Source organism: Myxocyprinus asiaticus, chromosome 18 (assembly GCF_019703515.2).
Source record: "Myxocyprinus asiaticus isolate MX2 ecotype Aquarium Trade chromosome 18, UBuf_Myxa_2, whole genome shotgun sequence".
NCBI classification, from domain to species: domain Eukaryota; kingdom Metazoa; phylum Chordata; class Actinopteri; order Cypriniformes; family Catostomidae; genus Myxocyprinus; species Myxocyprinus asiaticus.
In genome coordinates, this window is record NC_059361.1 from 17623431 (window position 1) to 17647753 (window position 24323).

Consider the following 24323-nt stretch of genomic DNA (forward strand, 5'->3'; position numbering starts at 1 on the left):
GAAGTTTCTAATGCTTTCCATCATTAATACGCTGAGATGCGAGAAAAAAGCACAGGCGAAAGCATCTTAACAGAATGCGCATGCGCTACAATTTCCCTTCTAAACACGACTGTCACACACAGCCACAGTCCTTTAAACACCACGCTTACTGCTAAACGCCGCTAATCTGTCCTTTGAAGAAATATGTACACAGATAACAACTGTGAAGGACAGTTTCTTATGGAAGGAACATGGTAATTTTTGAAAAATTGAAAACTTTTGAAATTTTGAAAACTTTATTACATTTGTCTACTATGTCCAACAGCGTATGTACATGCATTAACAGGAGATTTATGTCATTTTTGTTCTTGAAAGTCATGAAAATTCCCACCACCGTGTCATTTCCACCACATCTTAAAGGGATAGTTCACCCACAAATGAAAATTCTCTCATCATTTACTCACCCTCATGCCTTCCCAGATGTTTATGACTTTCTTTCTTCTACTGAACACAAACGAAGATTTTTAGAAGAATATCTCAGCTCTGTAGGTCCATGCAATTAGCCAGAACTTTGAAGATCCAAAAACCACATAAAGGCAGCATAAAAGCAATCCACATGACTCCAGTTATTAAATCTATATCTTCAGAAGCGATATGATGGGTGTGGGTGAGAAACAGATCCATATTTAAGTCCTTTTTTACTATAAATTCTCCTCCCTGCCCAGAAGTTGGCAATATGCATGAAGAATGTAAATCACCGAAAATAAAAGAAGAATATGAACGTGAATGTGAAGATTTAAAGTCTGAGTCTGGGACAAGGCTTAAACAATAAAATCTGTATATAAATGGTATTTGAAAAGTACCAAAAATAAATTATGTCAGCCTGGTAAAAAGTTTCCAAGTCAGTTTTAATAATGTGACATTCATATAACAAAAGAAAATAACTAAAATCTGTTAATTTGAATAAAAATCAATCCTTGGGACATGCAAGTGCCTTAAATTGAAGAAACACCTTGTAATTTCTGTAACACACGCAGATTGACATACCATAGGCTTCTATTGTTTTTAAATTATAAAGCTATTTATATTAGCTTAAGATTAACACAAACCCTAACCTTATAGAAAACGTTTTGCATTTTTAGAATAAGCTAAATACCCATATGTATAGACCAATGTGTATAAAAGTAGACTATAGTATGTTAGAATAAAATCACTTCAATAAAATGTCATATATCATGTTGGAAACTTTTAACAAGCTTAGTCATTCGATTTAATAAGGTAATATGCTACTGTATGTTATAAACATTATCATTTTTTATGCCTGGGGTGAGGATTGATGTCTAACCACAATACTGGTCAGCCACAACATTAAAACCACTGACAGGTGAAGTGAATAACGTTTACTATTTCATTACAATGGTACCTGTCAAAGGGTGGGATATATTAGGCAGCAAGTGAACAGTCAGTTTTTGAATTTCATGTGTTGGAAGCAGGAAAAATGGGCAAGCGTAAGGATCTGAGTGACTTTGACAAGGGCCAAATTGTGATGGCTAGATGACTGGGTCAGAGCATCTCCAAAACGGCCCTGCCACACTGCAAAAATTGTTCAGGAATGGTTTGAGGAACATGACAAAGAGTTCAAGGTGTTGACTTGGCCTCCATATTCCCCAGATCTCAATACGACTGAGCATCTATGGGATGTGCTGGACCAACAAACCCGATCCATGGAGGCCCCACCTCGCAATTTACATGACTTAAAGGATCTGTTGCTAACGTCTTGGTGCCAGATACCACAGGACACCTTCAGAGGTCTTGTGGAGTCCATGCTTCGATGGGTCAGAGCTGCTTTGGCGGCACGATATTAGGCAGGTGGGTTTAATATTGTGGCTGATCAGTGTATATTTTCTTGAAATTTGTTTCTCCTGCAATCCAAGTAAACAAAAAAAATTGCATATTTGTCTCCCTCCAGTGTTTAAAGAGTAAAAGTAACACGATTATAATTTGAGGAACTGTTACTACAGAAACTGAAGTGTTTGTAAGCACTGCACTGCACTACACACACATATAGCCACACAGACAATCACCAGGTAAAACGTGCTGCTTTTCAACTATCAAATCACACAGGTATAAACTAGATGTGTTACAGTAAAGTCTAGTTTATGACTTGACATTCAGTTTGACCACAGGGTGCTCTTAAGACCACATTTACCACAGTAAGTGTTATTCAGTATAGACCAAAAAATAGCAAGAAAATAATTCTGTAACATCTTTAAAGATGTTAAGTATACTTAAAAATAGATTGCATATATTTTTTAATAAACTTTAAGCAAACTTCAAATATAATAAATAATCATGTAAGATCTCTTCTGTAAGCATTGATATATGCTGCTGAAAGATCGTGACAAAAAACCCCCAGAGATACAGGAAGTGAAAATGAACAACAGCTCTTGCTGTGAGGTTGCATGCACAGACCACAATTACAATAAGCCTTTCTACAGTCCTCATTGCCTGACCTATTAACCGTAATGCTCTGTAAAACAAATTAGGTCACATGTAACAAACATCATATTGGTGGTTTGATAATGATTGTGAATGAAAACTCAGTTTTACCCTCATCTTCACTATTAGGATTAGGCATCAAGTAATCAATTACAGTGTCTCAGGGAAGATCTGAGTTGTACAAACACATTTATCATTACCTCATTAATAAATCCTCAGTTTTAAAGAAAATTTGAGAAAATATATTTAAAAATTAAGTCTAGAAAATTTGACCCTCATATAAATAAATCCAAATAAATTCTCATGAACTATTTTAAAGAGTAAGTGACTGTTCCAGAAGTTGCAATTTTAAAGTTAAAGGTATAGTTCACACAAAAATGAAAATACTCTCATCATTTACTTAAGCAATAAGGCATGAGAGGCCGAGCTATATTGTGAATATAGTCACGGCTGAAGGGCGTTGTTAAGCACGACGTGAATCCCTACTTTCACTTTCAAAATGTGAAATAATGTGAAAGTGGACATTTATAGTAAAAACTAACTTCAATACTGATCTGTTTCTCACCCACACTTATCATATCACTTCTGAAGATATGGATTAAACCACTGAAGTCTTACTGATTAATTTTATGCTGCCTATATGTGCATTTGGACCTTCAAAGTTCTGGCCACCATTCACTTGCATTGTATGGAAATACAGAGCTGAGATATTTTTCTAAAAATCTTCGTTTGTGTTCAGCAGAAGAAAGTCATACACATCTGGGATAACATGAGGGTGAGTAAATGATAAAATCATTTTCATTTTTGGGTGAACGATCTCTTTAAGGAAACTAACAAACACCTGTACTTTCATGGCTAAAGAACAGAGTTCAGACAGCAATGCTCTTAAAATATTGTAATCTGTTTAATGTGCATTAAAACACAGGATTAGGGCTGATACACAGTCAGGTTTAAAGTAGAGAGCAGTTCTCTTCCCTCTCTGAGCTTTCAGAGCAAAACACACCCAAAGACCTCAACACACACTTAATGTGCTGTCTGCAGAACACACAAGGTCAAACATGCACGCAAGTTTATTTGCTCAAGTTTCTGTCACTTGGAGACTTCTGATGCACAAATATCAGAGTCCTACACCTACATACTTCATCTATATTTAACAGAAAAATAACATATGAGATTTTGCCAAAAAGAAAAGAATACAAATCTGAAGGCAAAACACATAATCTTTGTTATCTCTACATGTTAACAATCTAGTTTGAATTATTGTCCATCTTTTCTTTTTTTTTTTTTTTACCTAAATTCTGTTTTTCTCCCAAAAAGGTACATAATAAATACTCAAGAGCATCTTATTAATTATTTGGAGCTCCAACAAAAATATATAATCTATGTATTTAAGATGATAAGTTGCAGTCTGAACAGAATAGTTCCTGTCAAGGTCACAAATGACAGATTTCTGCACATGCACATTTGAACTGCACAGGTAATAATATTGAAACACTTGTGCATATAGATATGCTAGTGCTTCTTTTCCATAATCAGAGTAGGAGGACATTGTCTGGTATATCTAGAGAGGAAGTTTAAAAAAAAAAATTTCCCACTAACTATCCCCACTGCTCTATATTTCTAATACAGCACTGAGTAGCAGGATACCATGGAAGTGTATGCATGTCATGGACACAGTGTCCCATTATAAGACTATAGAGTGCAAAACAGGTGGCTTAACATTTTTACAGTTAAAATTGCTCACAATACTATAGATCACATCTTACACATAAACAGACAGTTGCAAAATTGTTAATTCTCTGAAACATGAAACGGAGGGGGGTTCTGCGGGGGGGGGGAGGAGAAATCTTGGGGTTGTAATACTTTCCTCTCAAGAATAAAATCGTATTAAGATATTTAATAGATAGTTGTGTAAGATAGTTGCACACATTCTCACATTCGCACGAGGTGCCAGGTAAAAAGTCCGGCTTATTATTTGTCAAAATGCTCTTTATATAAGTCACAGAGCAGGATGCGCCACTCATATGGCTATATTTCTGTGTTATACATAAATAAATAAATAGACATAAAACCAAGCTAAACTATATTGGTTCAAATTAAAGGTTTTAGAAAGCTAGTGTTCTACACATAAAAAGATCTTTACAGACTATCAATAAAATCATCATACTTCAATCCTCACTGTAGTAGTAGATTTGACATTAGGCACTGTGATTATGTTTAGATTCAAACTGACACATAGACAAAATAGAGAGAGGAAAGGAAGGCTTTGTTAAGATGTGTTAGTTCATTTTGGCTTCTTTTATGGAGAAGGCCATGTAGTGTAGAAAATATCTTCTTCCATCTCTCTGACACACAATTTTAAGGTAATTTCTCTCATTTAGTCAAACACATGGGGAAATCAAAAGGTATTAAGCATTATGAGGGAGTTTACATAGTCAGTTTGATGTGTTATTTCTTAAGATGAGGGTCGAGAGAACAGAATCAAGGCCACAGTCGGTCATTTATCTCTTGTTCCCTTCTTTTGGCTATTTTTCACAATTTTATCTTTGACCCTCATAGCTTAACTTATACTCAGACACAAACACACACACACACACACACACACACACACACACACACACACACACACACACACACACACACACACACACACTTTCCAAGATGAAGAATTAGCCAAGTTGATCCTCATATTGCTTCCTGAAACAGTCACCAGCTGGGAAGAAGTCCCAGCATCGCTCCTGGTACATTTTCCATACATATGACTCCTGCAAAGAGAAAAAAATAATCAAAGAAAGAATACATTTTAAATTTATAGCAATTTTTAATGTACTTAATTGCAAACATAAAGGGATAATTCCCCCCAAAATAAAAATTATGTCATCACTTTCTCATACTTGTGTTGTTCCAAATCCATATGATTTTCTTTTGTTTGTGGAACTCAAAATGAGATGTCAGGCAGAAAGTTAGCCATAGTCACCATTCAATTTCAATGCATATTTTTTCCATATAATTAAAGTGAATGGTGACAGAGACTGAACACTCTACCTAACATTTGGTTAACTCCTTTTTTGTTTTTGTTTTGTCGTACAGGTTTGGAACATATTACAAATTTACATTTTATTGCATTATTTATTATGTATTTCTATTATATAGAAGTAAACGTCATTTTTGTAGTTGTTCATTTTTTTTTTTACTTATGATCAGAAATACAATGAGATTGAACAGTGATAGGAATAAAAATGATTACCTGTCCTGTGTGCTCAGTTTCATCTTTATTGATTAAATACATCAGGAAGAACCTGCAGGGCAGAAAAGAAAGGGATTCAAAATAAGAAAACTAAATATTTAACATCTCACTGTTGCAGAGTAAAATATGTTGTAATCCACTTACATGTAGTTGGCTAAATTGTGCTCCTCCATTGTATGCGTCTCAAAGCCATGTGGAGTCGAGTCAAAGTAGTCACTTCCAATTCCACAGATGAAGCACTTAGTCTATGAAAACACATGAAAAATGAATGGATATATACACAGTATATATATACACACACACACATATATATATATATATATATATATATATATATATATATATATATATATATATATATATATAATGAAAAAACTTCCTCTCTAAAGATTCAGACAGATCCTGTTTTTATTATTTGGACTAAATGGACTGAATACATTAAACCTATGTAAAGTAATTTGCTTTTCACTTAAGATTCATAAGGTTATAGCTCCCCAGGTTATATTGTATATAGTTGCTGTTTAACCCCATACATAATATAAATTCATTTAAACTGACTGTCCTCATATCAGGAGACTCTAGGCTTTAATTTAAGGGTTAAATGATCCAAGCCTGGAGTCACATGATAAAACAAGACAGTGCTTTTACATAAGCAGACCAAACAAAAATACATCTGGTAAGAAACCTCATTATGTTTTTATATTGAAAAATGTTGGTGTCAAAAGAGTAACATCTGTAGTTTGATCTGATGTGCCAATTTGAAAATTTCAGTGATTTATCACAAGACAGCACAGTGTTAATCATGTTGTCCTCGTAAGAGGACATGGGGACTTTATTAATGAAAAACCCAAGACCGTCCTGAAGCTGGAAAATGCTGCCTTTCGGAGACTTTTTACGAAGGTAGGATGAAAATAAGGTGCCTTTCAATCTATTCTGAGATCAGTGCATTCATACAAAATGCTGTAGGTTAAGCCATTGACTGATTAGGCAGCAAGGCAGCAAAGCAGCAATACAGCTGCCTATAGCTTTCCTATGCAGCCAAGAGCATTCACTTCTGACATCAGTTCCCGGCTGTAGATGACATTTTGCACCGATCGACATGATTGGTAGTCATCGAATTATGTCGAACAATACATAGATTTAGAATTGATGGAGCCAATTTCTGATTTTTCAAATGCTACAGCACTGGCTACCACTTGTTTGACAATGCAGAGAGAGAACATTGAGATTTTGTTGCCAAAGTAGAGAAAACATTGTAATAAAAAATCGTTACACAAAGCTGACTTTCTATAGCTTGTTATTAATTAAAATCTGAAAACATAGTCCCACTGTCCCCATATGAGGACATACATTTTTAGGAAAACTATTTGCTGTTCTAAGAAATTAGTTTGCACAGTTATTAGGTGCTACTAGTAACAAATCACAGACGGAAATAGAAAATGCACACAGCAATCCCACCCGGATCTCAGGAGGTTGATGTGGGAAAATATGCAAAAACTTTGGAACATTTAGGACTGATGTTATTCTTATTTGGTAACAATGTTGTAACCGTGTCATTTCTTCAGTATTGCTAAAGGCAAAATATCAATCTTGGTCAATTAATGCGTTTTCCCCTGAATTATAAAAATAGAAATCATGGCCCACTGTAGGGAGTATGTTTGAGACAGTTTTCCTTCATGTTGGACATTTGAAATGTATATTATTGTGTGATGCTTGGGATGAGGTGTCTAAATGTAGAGAGAGCAGTTGTACCTCCATGTCTTCTCGGACCTGCTCCTGCTGATCTCTCAGCTCACCAAAGGCATCAATGATCAGACCTGCATACAACACAAACATCAATTTACTCTGACAAATATCAAGTCAAATCACCTGATCAATCATATTAATCACTACAGTCTGACTTTGAGATGCACTACATGACCAAAATTGTGTGGACAGCCAAACACCACAGCCATATGTGCTTGTTTGACAATGAATTTCAAGAGTTGGTCCTCCCTTTGCTTTCATTCTTCTGGGAAGGCTTTCCACTAGATGTTAGAACATGGTTGTAGGGATTAGCTCCCACTCAGACACAAGAGCATCAGTGAGGTCAGGCACTGAAGTTAGGGTATAGTGTCTGGGGGTCTCCAACCTTGGGGTTCAGATATGGGCTCAGGTTCTTCCATACAAGACTCAGTAAATGATTTCTTTGAGGACATTTCTTTGTTTAAAGGGGCATTGCTAGTACATGCTAGTAATGGATGTAGCTGAAATAACCATACTTGTTTATTACCAGGGGGTGTCCAAATATTTTTGGCCATGTATTGTAGATGTAGTACAAGACAGAGAGAGAATGGTGGGTTTTCTCTAAAAACTCTGTTCCTCACCCTGAATGATGGCCAGCAGGATGACGATGACAAAAAAGAAGAAGGTGATATCAAAGACCACACGATAAAGCTCATACTCATCACCAGCCGGATCCTCGATCTCATCTCCTATACCACCACCGGCCCTCACACCCACGTACATATGGAATAGATAACACTGAGAGAGAAGGCAGAACATTAGAATGTCAAGTGTGAAACAATAGGTGACTGGAACAAATGTAGGCACGTGTAACACTTACAGTCATCATGTCGTCACACTTCATATCCGGTTCATCTTCATCCTCACTCATGTTGTAGAACTTTCGGAAGAAGTTGAAGGCTACCACGGTGTAGAGGTAGACCACTACAGCCAGCAGACCCACAGTCATCACCAGCTAAAGCACAATCACAATCAGCATCAGCAACAATTTAATAGTTCACACAAAAATGAAAGTTCTGCCATTATTTACTCGCCCTACTGTCACTCTAAACCTGTTTGACTTTGTTTGTTCCATGGAACACAAAAGTGAAAAGTCTTCACAGGGTTTATTTGCCATATAATGCAATTGAATAGTGACTCTGGTCTGTCAAGATCCAAAAAGGGGGAAATAAATCATAAAACCACTGTAAAAGTAATCCATATGACTTATGCAGTATATTCCAGTTCTTCTATACAGATACACAACTGACAACTCTTATAAACAACCTGGCATAAAAATGGCATTAAGCCTCAATAATTTGCTGCAACTAAAATACAATGAGAATGTGCAAAATGATTGACAGGCAGAAAGCGTCAGAGACCGCGGCCTGCGGAAACATTTTTGTTTGCTGTTTATAGTGTCTAGTGCTGTCAGAGAGACAGGTGAGGCTTCTCAGGACACTTATTTCAGTGATATCTTTCTGGAGTATGAAATTTCTTTGTATACTTTTCCATGAAAAAAATTGCTTACAACACCTTTAAATTTCATTCTGTTCTTCACACAGAAGAAGATTTGGAATTATAGTGCATGAGTCCTATCGATTACTTCTACTTTTTTTTTTTTTTTTAATCTTGACAGACCAGAGTCACTGTTCACTTGCATTATATGTCAAATAAACCTTGTGAAGACTATTTTTATTTTTTTTCACCTTTTGTGTTCATATGGGTTTGTAGCGACATTAGGGCAAGTAAATAGTAATAGAATTTTCATTTTGGGTTTAATATTCCTTTAAGATAATGCACTAACTAATATTGGTTAGTTAATACAATAAGTTAGTATAATAATTTCATACTGGGAGTAAAGTTCTATAAAATCTCAGTCAAATATGATGATCTCTGTACCTGTTTGCCATTGTGGGTTACAGAGGACAGGATGGTGCGCAGGGTTTTGACACCCATAGCGATGTCCAGCAGATGACAGGCAAAAAAGAAATTGTTGAAGTGACCAAGCACGGACATGACCATATACCAAACCAGGTACAGGAAGGTCTGAGCCGAATAAGAGAGTGCAACAAGTATCCAATGAATGACAATTATTGCAACTGTAAATATTCTTAACTGATGGAATTGTATATGAAAACATACATTTGCTGAAACTTACATTATCAGTGAACACAACACCAAATTTCCAGATCTGGTACTTGATATCAATAGACGTCAACCTGTGTATTCACGAGGTGAGATTTTTAATCTTTTATAATGAGAAACAGAATCTTGCAACTAACAGTACCCCAGGACTATCATGCAGTATACATGTCAAAAGTATTTGGACACGAACATTTGTTCTGTCCAGTTCATCCACACCAGACCACGTTGGTAGTCACTTAGATCCTTGATTCACCCCATTCTACGATATATGTTTTTCTAAGGAGATTGTGTGGCTGTATGTATGATTTTGTGCATCTCTTAGTAATACATGTAGCTGAAATAGCCAAACCCATTAATTGCAAGGGGGTGTCCACATACTTTTCGCCCAGTGTGTCACACATTCATCTTTACCAAGTGAACATTGAGGGATCAGGCTGAGGTTTCTTCTCGTGTGTCATAGCACTGACGTCTAGAGAGGCTAGGTCCATTCCCAGCAGTTCAGCGATTCTCTCTCTACCGTAGATATCACCATACTTGTCTAGCACCTGCAACACAAACACACCATGGAGACTCTCACTGACACCTCTCAATGCATAACATATAGCACACACAAGTATAGCATGCACTTGACCTTTCTCTTCACAAATTTGTCCCAGTAGTTGTTGGGGAAACTCCTGGAGGCAAATAAAAGGGAATGACATTTCAGATTGCATAGTTGTAATCAAGAAACATTTGTATACATTTATGAATTCTAATACAGTATTATGTTGTTTTTCCACTTACGGTGTATTGAGGACAAGTCTGTCCCACTGGCCCTTGATGTCATCATCCTCTGGCTGCTCAGTTACATACAGACCATCAAACTCCAGTTTACGGGCCAGCTCCTTCTCTCTCTTGAAGATGACCAAAGGAACCTGGACACGTACAACAATTTAGCAGCTTACAATGGCTTAACCACCTGCTTGCTTTTCAGAATGCAGATGTATATATATATTGGTTCCAAAAAGTATTTGAACACTTTGGTCACACTTAAATTTAGGAATGTCATTGCATTAGATAACAAATTATCAAACCAAGTGGCATTTACTACAAGATAGCACAAGCATATTTTATAAGCAAAACATTACACAAAAATAAGTTTGTTAGATTTATAAAACATATATATATATATATATATATATATATAGCTCTGAAAAAAATTAAGAGACCACTGCAAAATTATCAGTTTCTCTGGATTTACTGTTTATAGGTATGTGTTTGAGTAAAATGAAATTTTTTGTTTTATTCTATAAAGTACTGACAGAATTTCTCCCAAATTCCAAATAAAGATATTGTCATTTAGAGCATTTATTTGCAGAAAATGACAACTGGTCAAAATAACAAAACAATTATGCAGTGTTTTCAGACCTTGAATAATGCAAGAAAACTAGTTCATATTCATTAATATACAACACAATACTAATGTTTTAACTTAGGAAGAGTTCAGAAATCAATATGCGTCAACATGCGTCTTGGCATGCTCTCTACCAGTCTTTCACATTGCTGTTGGGTAATTTTATGCCACTCATGGCGCAAAAATACAAGCAGCTCAACTTTTTTTGATGGCTTGTGACCATCCATCTTCCTCTTGATCACATTCCAGAGTTTTTCAATGGGGTTCAGGTCTGGAGATTGGGCTGGCCATGACAGGGTCTTGATCCAGTGGTCCTCCATCCACACATTGATTGACCTGGCTGTGTGGCATGGAGCATTGTCCTGTTGGAAAAACCAATCCTCAGAGTTGGGGAACACTGTCAGAGCAGAAGGAAACAAGTTTTCTTCCAGGATAACCTTGTACGTGGCTTGATTCATGCAAGGATCGGTGATAATATGGGGGTGCTTCAGCAAGGCTGTAATCAGATAGATTCGTATAGAACAAGGTTATCCTGGAATAAAACTTGCTTCTTTCTGTTCTGAATATGATTCCCAACTCTGAGAATTGGTTTTTCCAACAGGACAATGCTCCATGCCACACAGCCAGGTCAATCAAGGTGTGGATGGAGGACCACCGGATCAAGACCCTGTCATGGCCAGCCCAATCTCCAGACCTGAACCCCATTGAAAACCTCTGGAATGTGATCAAGAGGAAGATAGATGGCCACAAGCCATAAAACAAAGCCGAGCTGCTTGTATTTTTATGCCGGGAGTGGCATAAAGTCACTCAACAGCAATGTGAAAGACTGGTAGAGAACATGCCAAGCCGCATGAAAGTTGTGATTGAAAATCAGGGTTATTCCACCAAATATTAATTTATGAACTCTTCCTGAGTTAAAACATTAGTATTGTGTTGTTTAAAAATGAATATGAACTTGTTTTCTTTGCATTATTCGAGGTCTGAAAACATTGCATCTTTTTTGTTATTTTGACCAGTTGTCATTTTCTGCAAATAAATGCTCCAAATGACAATATTTTTATTTGGAATTTGGAAGAAATGTTGTCAGTACTTTATAGAATAAAACAAAAATGTTCATTTTAGTCAAACACATACCTATAAATAGTAAATCCAGAGTAACTGATAATTTTGCAGTGGTCTCTTAATTTTTTCCAGAGCTGAATACATACATATTATATATTTACACATGCATACACTCACTGAGCACTTTATTAGGAACCATATGGTCCTAATAAAGTGCCCAATGTGGTCTTCTGCTATTGTAGCCCATCCACCTCAAGTTTCGACATGTGCATTCTGAGATGCTATTCTTCTCACTACAATTGTACAGAGTGGTTATCTGAGTTACCGTAGCCTTTCTGTCAGCTCGAATCAGTCTGGCCATTCTCTGCTGACCTCACTAATCAACAAGGCCTTTCCGTCTGCAGAACTGCCGCTCACTGGATGTTTTTTGTTTTTGACACCATTCTGAGTAAACTCTAGAGATTGTTGTGTGAAAATCCCAGGAGATCAGCAGTTACAGAAATACTCAAACCAGCCCATCTGAGCCCAACAATCATGCCACGGTTGAAATCACTGAGATCACATTTTCTCCCCATTCTGATGGTTGATGTGAACATTAACTGAAGCTTCTGACCAGTATCTGCATAATTTTATGCACTGCACTGCCGCCACATGATTGGCTGATTAGATAATTGCATGAATAAGTAGGAATACAGGTGTTCCTAATAAAGTGGTTGTGAGTGTCTAAATATATATATATAAATATATTCTGTTCAAAATGGGACCAGATTGTTAAAAGTAATAAAAAAAAAAATGCCTTGAAGTTTGTTCCGAGAAAAGGTCTATCATCATTTGTTTACAGATGCACTTTTATTTGATATTTTGTTTTTTTTAATGCATTCATATATTTGTAAGTGTGGCATAAGTGTTCAGATTCGTTTTGTCACCACTGTAGGAATCCTCCACTATAATGAGAATACAGTTAGCTCCTGACCTTCAGACAGTTGTAGCCGATGATACACAGGAAGGAAATTATGGTGTGTATAATGGAAAAGAAGGCCATTGCAGGCTGCATATATCCAGTGCTCTCTTCCAGGAAGTAATAGACAAACCCTTCTTCATCATCTTCCTCTCCATTCTCCTCCATTCCAGAACCTTCAGCCTCTCCACCAGAGCCTTCAAATACACCAGAGCCTTCAAATGCACCAGAGTCCTCAAACACACCAGAACCCTCAAACATAGCTGATCCCTCAAGCTCCTCCTCACCACGGGGGCTGTCAGACACCTAAAGGAGTACATGGGGCATTATTTCCTTGACTAAGATGAACTGATGTCATAAAATATCAGAGCCACAGGGAGTATTAGATTTATCAAATTTAACAAAGATTAAAGGGAAAATTCACCCCGAAATGAAAACAGTCATCATCGTTCCAAACCTGTATGACTTTCTTTTTTCTTTGGAACACAAAAAGAAGAAGTTTGGCAGAATGTTAGCCTCAGATGCAGTTAAAGTTCATGATGACTAAAGCTGCAATTCTGTGTAACATCTGTATTCCATGGAAGAAAGTCATAAAGGTTTAGAATGACGTGAGGGAGATAAAATGATGACAGAATGATCCTTTTTCGGTGAACTATCCCTTTAATAGCTGCTAATAATTATTACACTGACCCTGTAGAAGAGCAGAATGAAGTTCAGGGCAAAGGCGATGAACAGAGCCAGGAAGCGCAGGTTGTAGAAATTGCGAGAAAGGTAATTCTAGAAGACCAGAAAGTTAGAATTTAAATCAATGTATATAATCTTTGAAGACTCATATATAAATTTTACATACACTATATGGCCAATAGTATGTGAACACCCGACTATCCCCTTAAGAGGCAAAGCCAAGCCCATTATTTAGAAAGGGTGCCCAGCAATTGTTCCCATATGGATCTAACTCTTAGTTTTGTTGGGGTAACCTAATGTAATTAGGTTGATTAAGACGTTAAATAATACTTTGACTTAAATCAAACCAGTAAACATAGATGATACCTGACACATGAAGCACATTTTAGGGTAACATTTGTTTTCAGTATAGTGTAATGGTTCTCTATGTAAAATGTGTAATCTAAAGTAGAGAACAGATAAAACTACAGTTTATCAATAATAGTCTAAAATGTTATTACCATGAATTTGATTCTTTGCACTTCAAGTTCATTCCAGAGTTCAAAGCCCTCTTCTGCCTCTTTCTTGCCTTTCTTTGCTTTTGCCATTGCCTTTTTCTCCTCTAGCTCATCTTGTTGTTCCTCTGGCTCTGCCTCCTTCTCAGTCTTCTCTCCATTTTCAGCACTTTCAAAGACAGCAAGAAAGAGTGGTAACTCAAAAAATTAAATAAAAAAATAAAAAAATAAATTGTATGGCCTACAACAGCAGGTTTTTATATTGAAAATGAATGTTATTATTATTTGATTACCTGACACAATGCATTCACTTACTGGACATTATAGATCATAGTTCTCCTTTACTCACTCTGCTTTTTCTGGTTCTGGGGCTGCTTCTTCCTCTATTTTCTCCTCTTCTACCACCTCTCCTTGTCCTTCTCCTCCTGCTTCAGCCAACTAAACCAGCCACCAAACATCCAAGAGAGGACAATAATACTAAGATTAGTGTGTCTACATAGCAATGGTGAAAAGTTTCTTTCTGTTTAAAGGGATAGTGTTTCCAATATCCCACGGAAAAAAGGAAGTTAAAGGGTTCATAAAAACATGAGGTGTAATGACAAAATTTTCATTTTTTGGGTGAACTATTCCTTTAAAAGAACTGAAGTATGAAGCCCAAAGTATACTTCGGTTTTGACGCAAACACTTAGTGTCTGCATACAGTCGAATGCTAGCCTTTAAAAGTTTACTTCATTTGACTGTGCGAGCATACACAGGTGGTTGGCACATATGCGCTATGACTCTTATGAAAGACTGGACTATTTATCTTCAAGAGTTTAAACCCATAAATATGTATTTATATTCCTGCAGACTCGAAATGCAGGTATCTCCTGATATCCTCACACACACGTTCTTGATATGCACATCCACTGTTGTTTCCACATTAGTCTCTAGTTGTTTAGCAGTGATTACATCTTCATCTATCGCTTCTTTGTGACATCAACGGCTCAACTGTGAGTGTTGCCACCTTGGGGACACTCAAATTAGTGCAAATAATTCCAGGCGCATGTGCATACTGTGCATTCAGAGTATGTGCGGTTAGAAATATGGTGACAGAATTTGCGTCACGCATCCTTTACGTAGATGCCTAGTGTTCGCGTCTGACCAAAGTATACTTTAGACATACAGTGTGGTTTATGCAAAGTATGATGAGGAACATTTCACATGCTGGATGCTCGTTCCAAATCATATATTGGAAGGTGTCTTGTGGGATTACAAGCATTCAACACTTCTGCCTTTTTCTCACCAGTTTCCTCATCAGCAGTGGACTGCCTTCAGGAGTTGGTGGCTCCTCTGGCTCAGTATCTCCCATGTCCCCAAGTCCACCATGTGGACCAAAACCAGGCCCTCCACCATCAGCCTCTTCTCCATCTTCTTCTTCTTCCTCTCCTCCAGCTGCTCCCTCCTCTCCCTCTCCAGTTCCACCTGATTCTTGAACTTTTCTTGCTCCAGGCTCAGGGGGAAGGTCACCGTGCACCTCATCCTGAGTTGGGTCGGGCATGTTAGTCAAAATCTCTGTCAACGTCATCTTCTTTGCTCCCTCTACCAGACCGCCTCCGAAGAGGGTGTTCCAGATTAGCATGAAGAAGCCTTTGCACACGCTGTAGATGAAATGCAGAATGCCAAAAAGGACGGTATAGAGGAACATCACCAAGCCAACAATCATGTCCTTTATGGTCATTTTCCTGATTTTACGGTAACGGCGCCTGAGATTACGGAAAGTGAAAAGGCTTAGGAAGTTCACGACACTCTTGATGAAGTCAGCAAATGCTGAACTGGATTCAGGTGGTGCTTCTTCTCCATTGCCTTCCTCTCCTTCTCCTTCTCCATTTCCTCCACCACCGCTCTCCTCATCTTCCTCATCATTGTCTTCCACAGCTTCCTCTTCCTGCTCTGAGATCTGTGAGGCGATGTTCATCTCAAAAATGGTGTCCTCGCAGAAGTTCACAAAGAGCTCCATCTTCTCAGATTCCCCACCTTCGTTGACAACATCAAAGATGAACTGCCGTTTTGACTCTCTGACCTGAGGCATCTCCCACTGGTTGCGATTGGCCTCGCTGATCTCAAAATAGATGCGCTCAATCCTCTTGCTGGCACCCATGATTTCGATACGGCCCAGGAAGGGGCGGAAGTAGTTCAGCACACTGTCAGCTTGCTCCAAAAAGTTCTGTAGGCGAGTGTCGTGAGGGACATGCTCAGAGAGGTTTGTAAGCAGCACAGCGATGTTGAAGCCGATGTCTTTGGCTGGCTCTTGGAAGCGGTCAGCAAACTCCTCAAAGTTTATCATCTCATTCTCGTCTGCTTCGGAGCAGGACAGCAGGAACTGGATCTCAGATGGTGTGTACTGCTTCTGACTGTCCATAGCCTTGGAGAAGTCCTTCTTGGAGATGAGGCCACGAGGGTCTGTCACATAGTCACGGAAGGCATCTGACGCCACAATATCCTTCAATTTGAGGAACATGTCGAAGAACTTGAGAATCATCTCCACGTTGCTGGATGACTCAACCAGCATGTCAACCATCTGGCGAGCGATTGTGCCATTCACAACATTACCTGTAAAAGGGCAATCCACACAGCATATAGATCACGCCTCAAATGGCTTTTCAGGCTAGTAGGTCACCATGAAAATTAAATTAGATGGACGGATATCTCTTACCCTCCAGTAGAGAGAGGAGCATGACTACCATGTCCTTCTGTAGATCCAGGAGCTCCTTCAACAGACCAATTTGACTCGAGTCCTGTGATAAGTGACCAAATTCAGACACACAACAACAACAACAACAACGTTATCCAAAAATTATTTTATTCTTTTACAGTCTGAGAGTATAAGTTTGATGCACATCAAATGTATTGCTTAAACCTGGCACACCAGAATCTTAAATATAATATGCACCATCACCACTAGAAAATAATTCAGTTATCATTCTATACCAAATGTTTTTCGAAAATGTTTTTGGGAGCATAGAAAACAGCACTACAGGGACAAAGTCCATCCTGCTCTCAGCTTACCTCAGAGTGTGTTCTACTCCAGAAATGATCCTGAGTTTGCATTTTTAAACAGACACAAACAAAGCATCACTTACTGCAACCTATGGCAGAACTATAAATAGATGGAGTAATATGAAGATAGAAAGCCAAGCAAGAGGCAAATGTACCAACATTTCCTCAAACAGCTGTAGCGTCTTATGTCAGCTTGTGACATAACGACAATCATGTATAATTAGTCTTTTGCCGTTGTCATGAAGTGCCATAATGTATCCCTATTATTATTATACATCTTTAGTGAGGTTCTATTACTGACCGTCGGAAGTGTACTGTGAAGGGAAGACAGCAGACACATAAAAAGTCTTTAATACAGACCTACCACACAGACAATAGTACACTCAGTACCATGTAAAGACATAAGAGCACAAAGGTCTGCACGTACACATTAAGGATAATTGGGAGAATATCACAAAAAATAAAAATAAAATAAAAAATAAGAAGAAATGGAGATGAAGATTGCATTTTAATTGTTATGAATATTCAACAATGCCAAAAATCATTATGGTCCTAAAAAGGCTTAATTTTCTTTTGACTTTGAGGTGAAATATGACCCGGACCTTTTCTAGACAGGCTTTGTGCTATTTACCCAATTATCATACAGATTTCCTAAAGAATGTTTGGCGCAGGCAAGGGGGAATACATTCCCTTTTCAGATGAGCAACAGCAGGAACAAAAGCATAGTGACACCTCCCTCAGCTCCAATATTTAAAAATGTGAACCCAACAAAGTTTTAGGTTGCATTAAAATGTTTTAAAATTAGAGCTGGCAGGATTAACGCAATAAAGCATGTGATTAATTAGAAATTTTAACATTAATTTTCTTAATCACGGTTAACGCATTTACCATTAATATAGCATAAACCAGCATAAACACTTGTTGGAAGGGCAGAAACTTTGCAACGTGTTCGCCCAGAGTCATTACACTGACGCATACTTCACAACACATGCACAACAGCGCTTCCGTATCAGTGATACAATTAAAGAGAAAGGACCTCTTAAAGCTATTTTATGTAAAAAACAAGCCAAGATGGGACTTGTTATAGAAATCAAGTATTTTTCAGCCCATGCAAGGTGCATTGTAATTAACACAGAAGCACGGCAAGTCTTAAATATCACCAAATGCAGAATGAGACGTTTTTGTCTGCAAGCGCTTTTCATGTGGAGTTTTCAAAGTGACGACTGATGTTGACGTTGACGTCCTAAGGCAAATCATGAACACGGCGGCTTCATGATTTATGATGTGTGAAAGCGGATAGCCACAGTCTGCCGGCAGATTAATATTGTGGAGGATGAGAGTTTAAGAGATTTAATGCCCATTGCAAAGAAAATTCATATTAGGTGGGGACTAGTTCTTTCATTTTGTCAACCACCCAATTAGATTACGTTTAATGTTATTTGAATTGGTGCTATTTTAGTGCATTTCTATCTATATACTGTGGAAGGCTTTGTTTGGAAAATGTTAATAAAGCATTATATTGTTACATATTGTTTAGTTTTCTTTCCCAAGATGGAAATAAATGCATTTTGACAGGAAAAGAAGTATATATAGTGTCAGATTTCAGCACCTTCAAAATCTGCGATTAATCGCGATTAACTACAAAAAATTATGCAATTAATTACGATAAAAAAAATTAAAAAAAAGCACTATTTAAAATAAAAATTGATGCAGTGGAAACAGAGGTGATGTCAATGACAACAAAAATGCAACATTTAAACTGTGGTGGCCAAATAAACATGTAAAGCACAGACACTGCATATATCTGATTATAAGACATTAATTATTAAACATATTACCTCTTAAGAGCATTAGATTGAAAAAACACTTGCAAGACACGTTCCAACAAATAAGCTACTGTATATTGCAGGAACAGGAAGCATAGAAGAGACAGGTGGTATGTGTGTGCAGGAAGCAGCACATTAAGTGTGTAAGACAGAAACAAAACAAGGATCCTTACGCCATTTGGGAGTCCTGGGTCAGGGATCTGGCAGGGTTACACATCAGAATAAAAATGTTACCCATCAACATTTTTAATACATTTTTGTATTGATCTCATCTCCCCCTCTCGGAAACATCTACTCATTCATGTCTAAAATGAATTTACATATCATTTTAGATATTCTATCACCACAGAAATCAGAGAATATCTCAAATGATATGTAAATTCATTTTAGTCATCTATAAAATAAATTCATCCCCCTTAAAAGTACACATAGTACTTTTATGCAGACCAGGGGCAACACTATATACAGTATTCAAATGAAATAAATACGTTCAATGAAATTTACTAATAAGGGTGTACATTGCAGTTAAGTTGGCCTATTTTAAATCCCATCTATAAAATAAAACCCAAAAATATCACTGTGTGGTTTAAAACACAACTTTGACAGGTGGGCATTAATCTGTTGAGTTTCAGTGTTACTATCACTTAACACATTCCATGGCTCTTAAAACCAGAGAGTGGGAGAGACTTGATATTGAGAATACAAAAATGCACAGGATAAACAGGGGCCAGATGTGTAACATACATTAGAACAAAATCAAACAACAAGGCAGAAAAGGTTTAGAGAAACAAGACACAGTTAAAAATTACTCACAAGTGCAATAACATCCAAAAGCAGTCCATACGTCACATTACTGCAAATGAGCACAGTCAGATTCCACACTTGCTGTCTCTAGGCATCAATAAGCAGTAATTCTGCACCAAAATAGTTAAACGATAGAAATCCTACAGGGTGAATTACAACCCATTCTGACAGTTTAGTAATATCTAGGAAGGAATGAACATTTTACAGTCAATTAACAGTGCGCCAATCCTCAAATGAGATAAACCACAATTGAACAGGTCTGATTTATTTACACAAAATTCCACATCTTAAGGGATAGTTCACCCTAAAATTAAAATTATCTCATTATTGACTCATCACTGGGATGGCTTAAAGGTAAGTAAATCATGAGAGGATTTTCATTTTTGTAAGATTTAGAAGATTTAGAACTAACCTTTTAAGGGATAGTTCACCCAAAAATGAAAATTCTCTCATCATTTACTCACCCTCATGCCATCCCAAATGTGTATGACTTTCTGCCTTTTACTGAACACAAACAAAGATTTTTAGAAGAAGATTTCTGCTCAGTAGTACAATGTGAGTGAATGGGTACCTAAACTATGAAGCTCCAAAAAGCATAAAAATAATTTATAAGACTTCAGTAGTTAAATCTATATCTTCAGAAGTGATTTGTTAGGTGTGGGTGAAAAACAGATCAATATTTAATTCTTCTTTTATTATAAATTCACATCCCTGCCCAGTAGGTGGTGATATGCAGGAAGAATGTGAATCAGAGAAGAAAAAAAAGAAGAAGAGTGTCAAATTGAAAGTGGAGATTTATAGTAAAAAAGGACTTAAACATTGATCTGTTTCTCACCCACATAAATTTTATGCTGCTTATATTTGCTTTTGGAGCTTTAAGTTTAGGTACCCATTCACTTGCATTGAATGGACCAACATGGCTGAGATCTTCTAATAAAAATCTTCATTTGTGTTCAGCAGAAGAAGGAAAGTCACTGGGATTGCATGAGGGTATGTAATTGATGAGAGAATTTTCATTTTTAGGTGAACTATCCCTTTAAAGGGTTTTACATTATAATTATCTCATGGTTTACTCACCTTTAAGCCATCCCAGATGTGTATGACTTTCCTTCTTCAGCATAACCGAAGTGAAGATTTTAATAAGCACATTTCAGCTCTTTTTGTCTGTACAATGCAAGTAAACAGGTGCCATTAGACTGCTGTCTGTTTGACGGTCCAAAAGGCATATTTAGGCAGCATAAAAGTAATCCACACGACTCCAGTCGATCAATTAATGTCTTCTGAAGCAAATCAATAGGTTTGTGTAAAAAAATAAATCGATAATTAAAACGTTATTAACTTTAAAACAAAATTGATTCCTGCCAGCAGTCAACGCATCAGTGACATAAGCGCAATGGCGCACTTTGTACAACAGAGGAATAAACGTCATGTGAGAGTTAGATCATTTCAAACAGCAATACAGCGCTGACCGGAAGCAACGTTTTAAAGTTTAAAAACGTTTTAATTATCAATTTGTTTCTTACACTAATCTATCAGTTTGCTTCAGAAGACATTAATTGATCATCTGGAGTCGTGTGGATTACTTTTATGCTGCCTAAATATGCCTTTTGAAGTGTCAAATAGCCAGCAGTCTAATTGCACCTGTTTACTTGCATTGTACAGACAAAAAGAGCTGAAATGTGCTTATAAAATCTTTCACTTCGGTTCAGCTGAAGAGGGAAAGTCATACACATCTGGGATGGCTTAAAGGTTAGTAAATCATGAGAGAATTATAATGTTTGGGTGAACAACCCCTTTAATTACTTAACTCTTAGAAAAGCTTCCCATTTAATTGATGAGACTGAACTACTAAGGTTATTTAAGAACTTTTATGTCTTAAAATCACCAATGCAGTTCCTTCTAAATCTTAAAATTATGACAGAATGAAGAGGCAGTAACTGACACATGGAGGTAAAATGACAAACCAGCAAGTCAAGTCCAAATTAGATCACAGAGCTGTTATAAATATTTTCTAGCTAAACAGTATTTAAACCTGTCCAAACAAATAGATTACACAGTTATAGCACAAGACATTACTACTGAAAAAAAAAAAAATTACAACCTCCAAGACTCCTCTTGGAGTTCCTCTTGGATATTAGTCCAATCTGATCGTACTTATACAGAGTACATAGGTTTGTTCATATATTTTACAAAATTGTATGCATTTGAATTATATTATATTGCACAAATCATTGGACCACTGTGGACTAAAAACATTTGACAAGGGATTCTTTGAACATCTGAACAAAACTCTTCACAAACCCTTTAAAGCGATACTTACTGACAAAGGCCACACTTTTTTCCCCAATAGGATTTCCTTTGTCAAAAGTTGTTGAAATGTATGTTTTGCTTTTATATTAGGCAAGACTACGCATGACTGATAAACTACTTTACTGTTAAAATAAAACAAACAATCTAGTGAAGATACCGATTCATTTTCAGTCATGATGAAACGAAATCAAAAAGTTACAAAATTGTCCAGGATATTCTAGGTGCAATAAATTAATAAGAAAACTCACTCAGTATTGTTAGGGGTTGGTTTGCAGTCAATATGTGAGAGCCTACCTGTGCTAGCTTCATCATCATGTGTGCAAACACGTGTAAGAAGCCCACCACAGCATCCCACAATCTGCTGTGAGCCAGAGACTGTTGATTACCAGTGCAAGGACCCTATCGAGTAGAAACAGTCCCCAGAAAGAGAGAGAGAGAGAGAGAGAGAGAGACAGAGAGATGGGGTGGGAATGGAAAATTCATGAAGTCTGAAACAGCTCAACTTCAAGTATCTCAAAGCGGTGATGTCAGTACCTGAATATACTCTGTCAGACTGTTGAAGACCTGTTTAGCAACTGTCATTGCTTTAGAGAAGTTCCTCTTGCCTGGTTCATCAATAATATCCTTCCCAGAGTAATACCAGTAGAAGTCACTGATAGACTCCTGTGATGGAACAGACAGAGTGAGGAAGAGAGGCTGGCCCCTTACTTTAAGTTTATTTTAGTGGATGTATGAAGTCAGTTCCTCTCAAGTTCAAACAGATGTCCTAGCACAGTAACCACAGGTGTAGTTTATAACATGAACTATGGACATGTTCCCCTAATGTTTGGCAACCAGAAAGTGTCCAAATACCCTTTGTCTTAATTTTAAATAAAACAACATATCTAAGAAACTTTAAGTGTTTTGCTTGAAAAGAGTGCTTGTGCTATCTTTCTTTAAAACAAATACCACTTGGTTTGATATTTTGTTATATAATGTAATGGAATTCATATATTAAGTGTGGTTTAAGTGTGCAAATACTGTTTGGGGTCACTGTATAGAGAGTTAGAGGACAACAGGTGAGTGAGATGAAGCCAGGTCTATACCTGCAGTCTGAGCAGATAGTCAACAGTGCAGATGATGATGTTGATTGTGGTTGTGCTGCCTGTCTGTGTGCGCAGATAGTTCTGGAAATCTGAAGGGAGACAATGATGCACCACAGAGTCACAAACAGGCCATGCTTTAAATACTTGGGTATGTTACACATTTATTTGTAAAGGAACAAGTTCCATCACAAATACTTCCTTAGAGAAAATACTGGCTAGTAATCAAACGCTTTTGCTCAAGCAAGATTTAAGCTGAGATTTTCCCTTTTTATTTTCTGTTGTCTTTACTGCAAAAGTTTTCCAAACACAACAGGGAGAGAACAGCAGTGGAGATTCAGATATTCACATGGTTTAAATATGCATCTCAGGAATCTCACCATTGTTGTGGCCCTCACAGAGCAGCTGCAGGAAGCGGAAGAGGTCACAAGTGAATTCATCATCCGCCATCACTTTCTCCTCTAAACCGGGACAAATGTGCACACACATATGTACAGCATGAATTTTGTAGAAGAGATCCTGTAGACAAGGTGCTTTGCTGTGTGTATGGAGTGTTTTTGTGAATTTCAAAGGTTTAATGTGTGAAACACAATGAGGAAAGAGCTACATGGTCTCATGGTGATGTGGATATTCCATCTTTTGGTTTTGATTAACATACTGTATAATTCACCCAAAAATGAAAATTGTCTGATCATTTACTCACCCTCATGCCATCACTTGCATTGTGAGGACCTACAGAGCTGATATGTTCAGCAGGGACATGGGATGGCATGAGGATGGGTAAATGATAAGAGAATTGTTCTTTTTTGGATGAACTATCCCTTTAAAGGAAATTCTGTCATTATATACTCACCTCACGTCATTCCAAAACTGTATGCTGTTATTTATTTATTTTTGGGGAAAATGTGAGCTACAGCAGAGTGGATGTTTTTCATTTTTCTTTTATTTTTTTAAATAAGTTAAAGTTTGGTCTGTTCCTCACAAAAAGCTATCGTTGGAATTCAGAAGACTTGGAATATTCCAAGTCTTCTGAA

At 37.2% G+C, this 24323-nt stretch overlaps 1 protein-coding gene across 1 annotated transcript in view; it reads right to left on the reverse strand.

The window, feature by feature from the left end:
- Positions 1–3361: 3361 nt before the first annotated feature.
- The window catches only part of LOC127456501 (ryanodine receptor 1-like), a 130126-nt gene continuing 109164 nt past the window's right edge, over positions 3362–24323 (reverse strand). Inside the window, exons 86-106 of the mRNA XM_051725027.1 lie at positions 23670–23750; positions 23293–23381; positions 22742–22870; positions 22502–22606; positions 16924–17005; positions 15514–16820; positions 14578–14666; positions 14235–14397; positions 13741–13827; positions 13066–13356; positions 10421–10551; positions 10269–10311; positions 10049–10182; positions 9651–9711; positions 9392–9538; positions 8331–8465; positions 8092–8248; positions 7478–7542; positions 5870–5970; positions 5726–5777; positions 3362–5243 (exon numbers count right to left, since the gene is read on the reverse strand). Coding sequence (XP_051580987.1) covers positions 5148–5243; positions 5726–5777; positions 5870–5970; positions 7478–7542; positions 8092–8248; positions 8331–8465; positions 9392–9538; positions 9651–9711; positions 10049–10182; positions 10269–10311; positions 10421–10551; positions 13066–13356; positions 13741–13827; positions 14235–14397; positions 14578–14666; positions 15514–16820; positions 16924–17005; positions 22502–22606; positions 22742–22870; positions 23293–23381; positions 23670–23750 — 3545 coding nt within the window. The 3' untranslated portion in view covers positions 3362–5147. The remainder of the gene's footprint in view (positions 5244–5725; positions 5778–5869; positions 5971–7477; positions 7543–8091; positions 8249–8330; positions 8466–9391; positions 9539–9650; positions 9712–10048; positions 10183–10268; positions 10312–10420; positions 10552–13065; positions 13357–13740; positions 13828–14234; positions 14398–14577; positions 14667–15513; positions 16821–16923; positions 17006–22501; positions 22607–22741; positions 22871–23292; positions 23382–23669; positions 23751–24323) is intronic.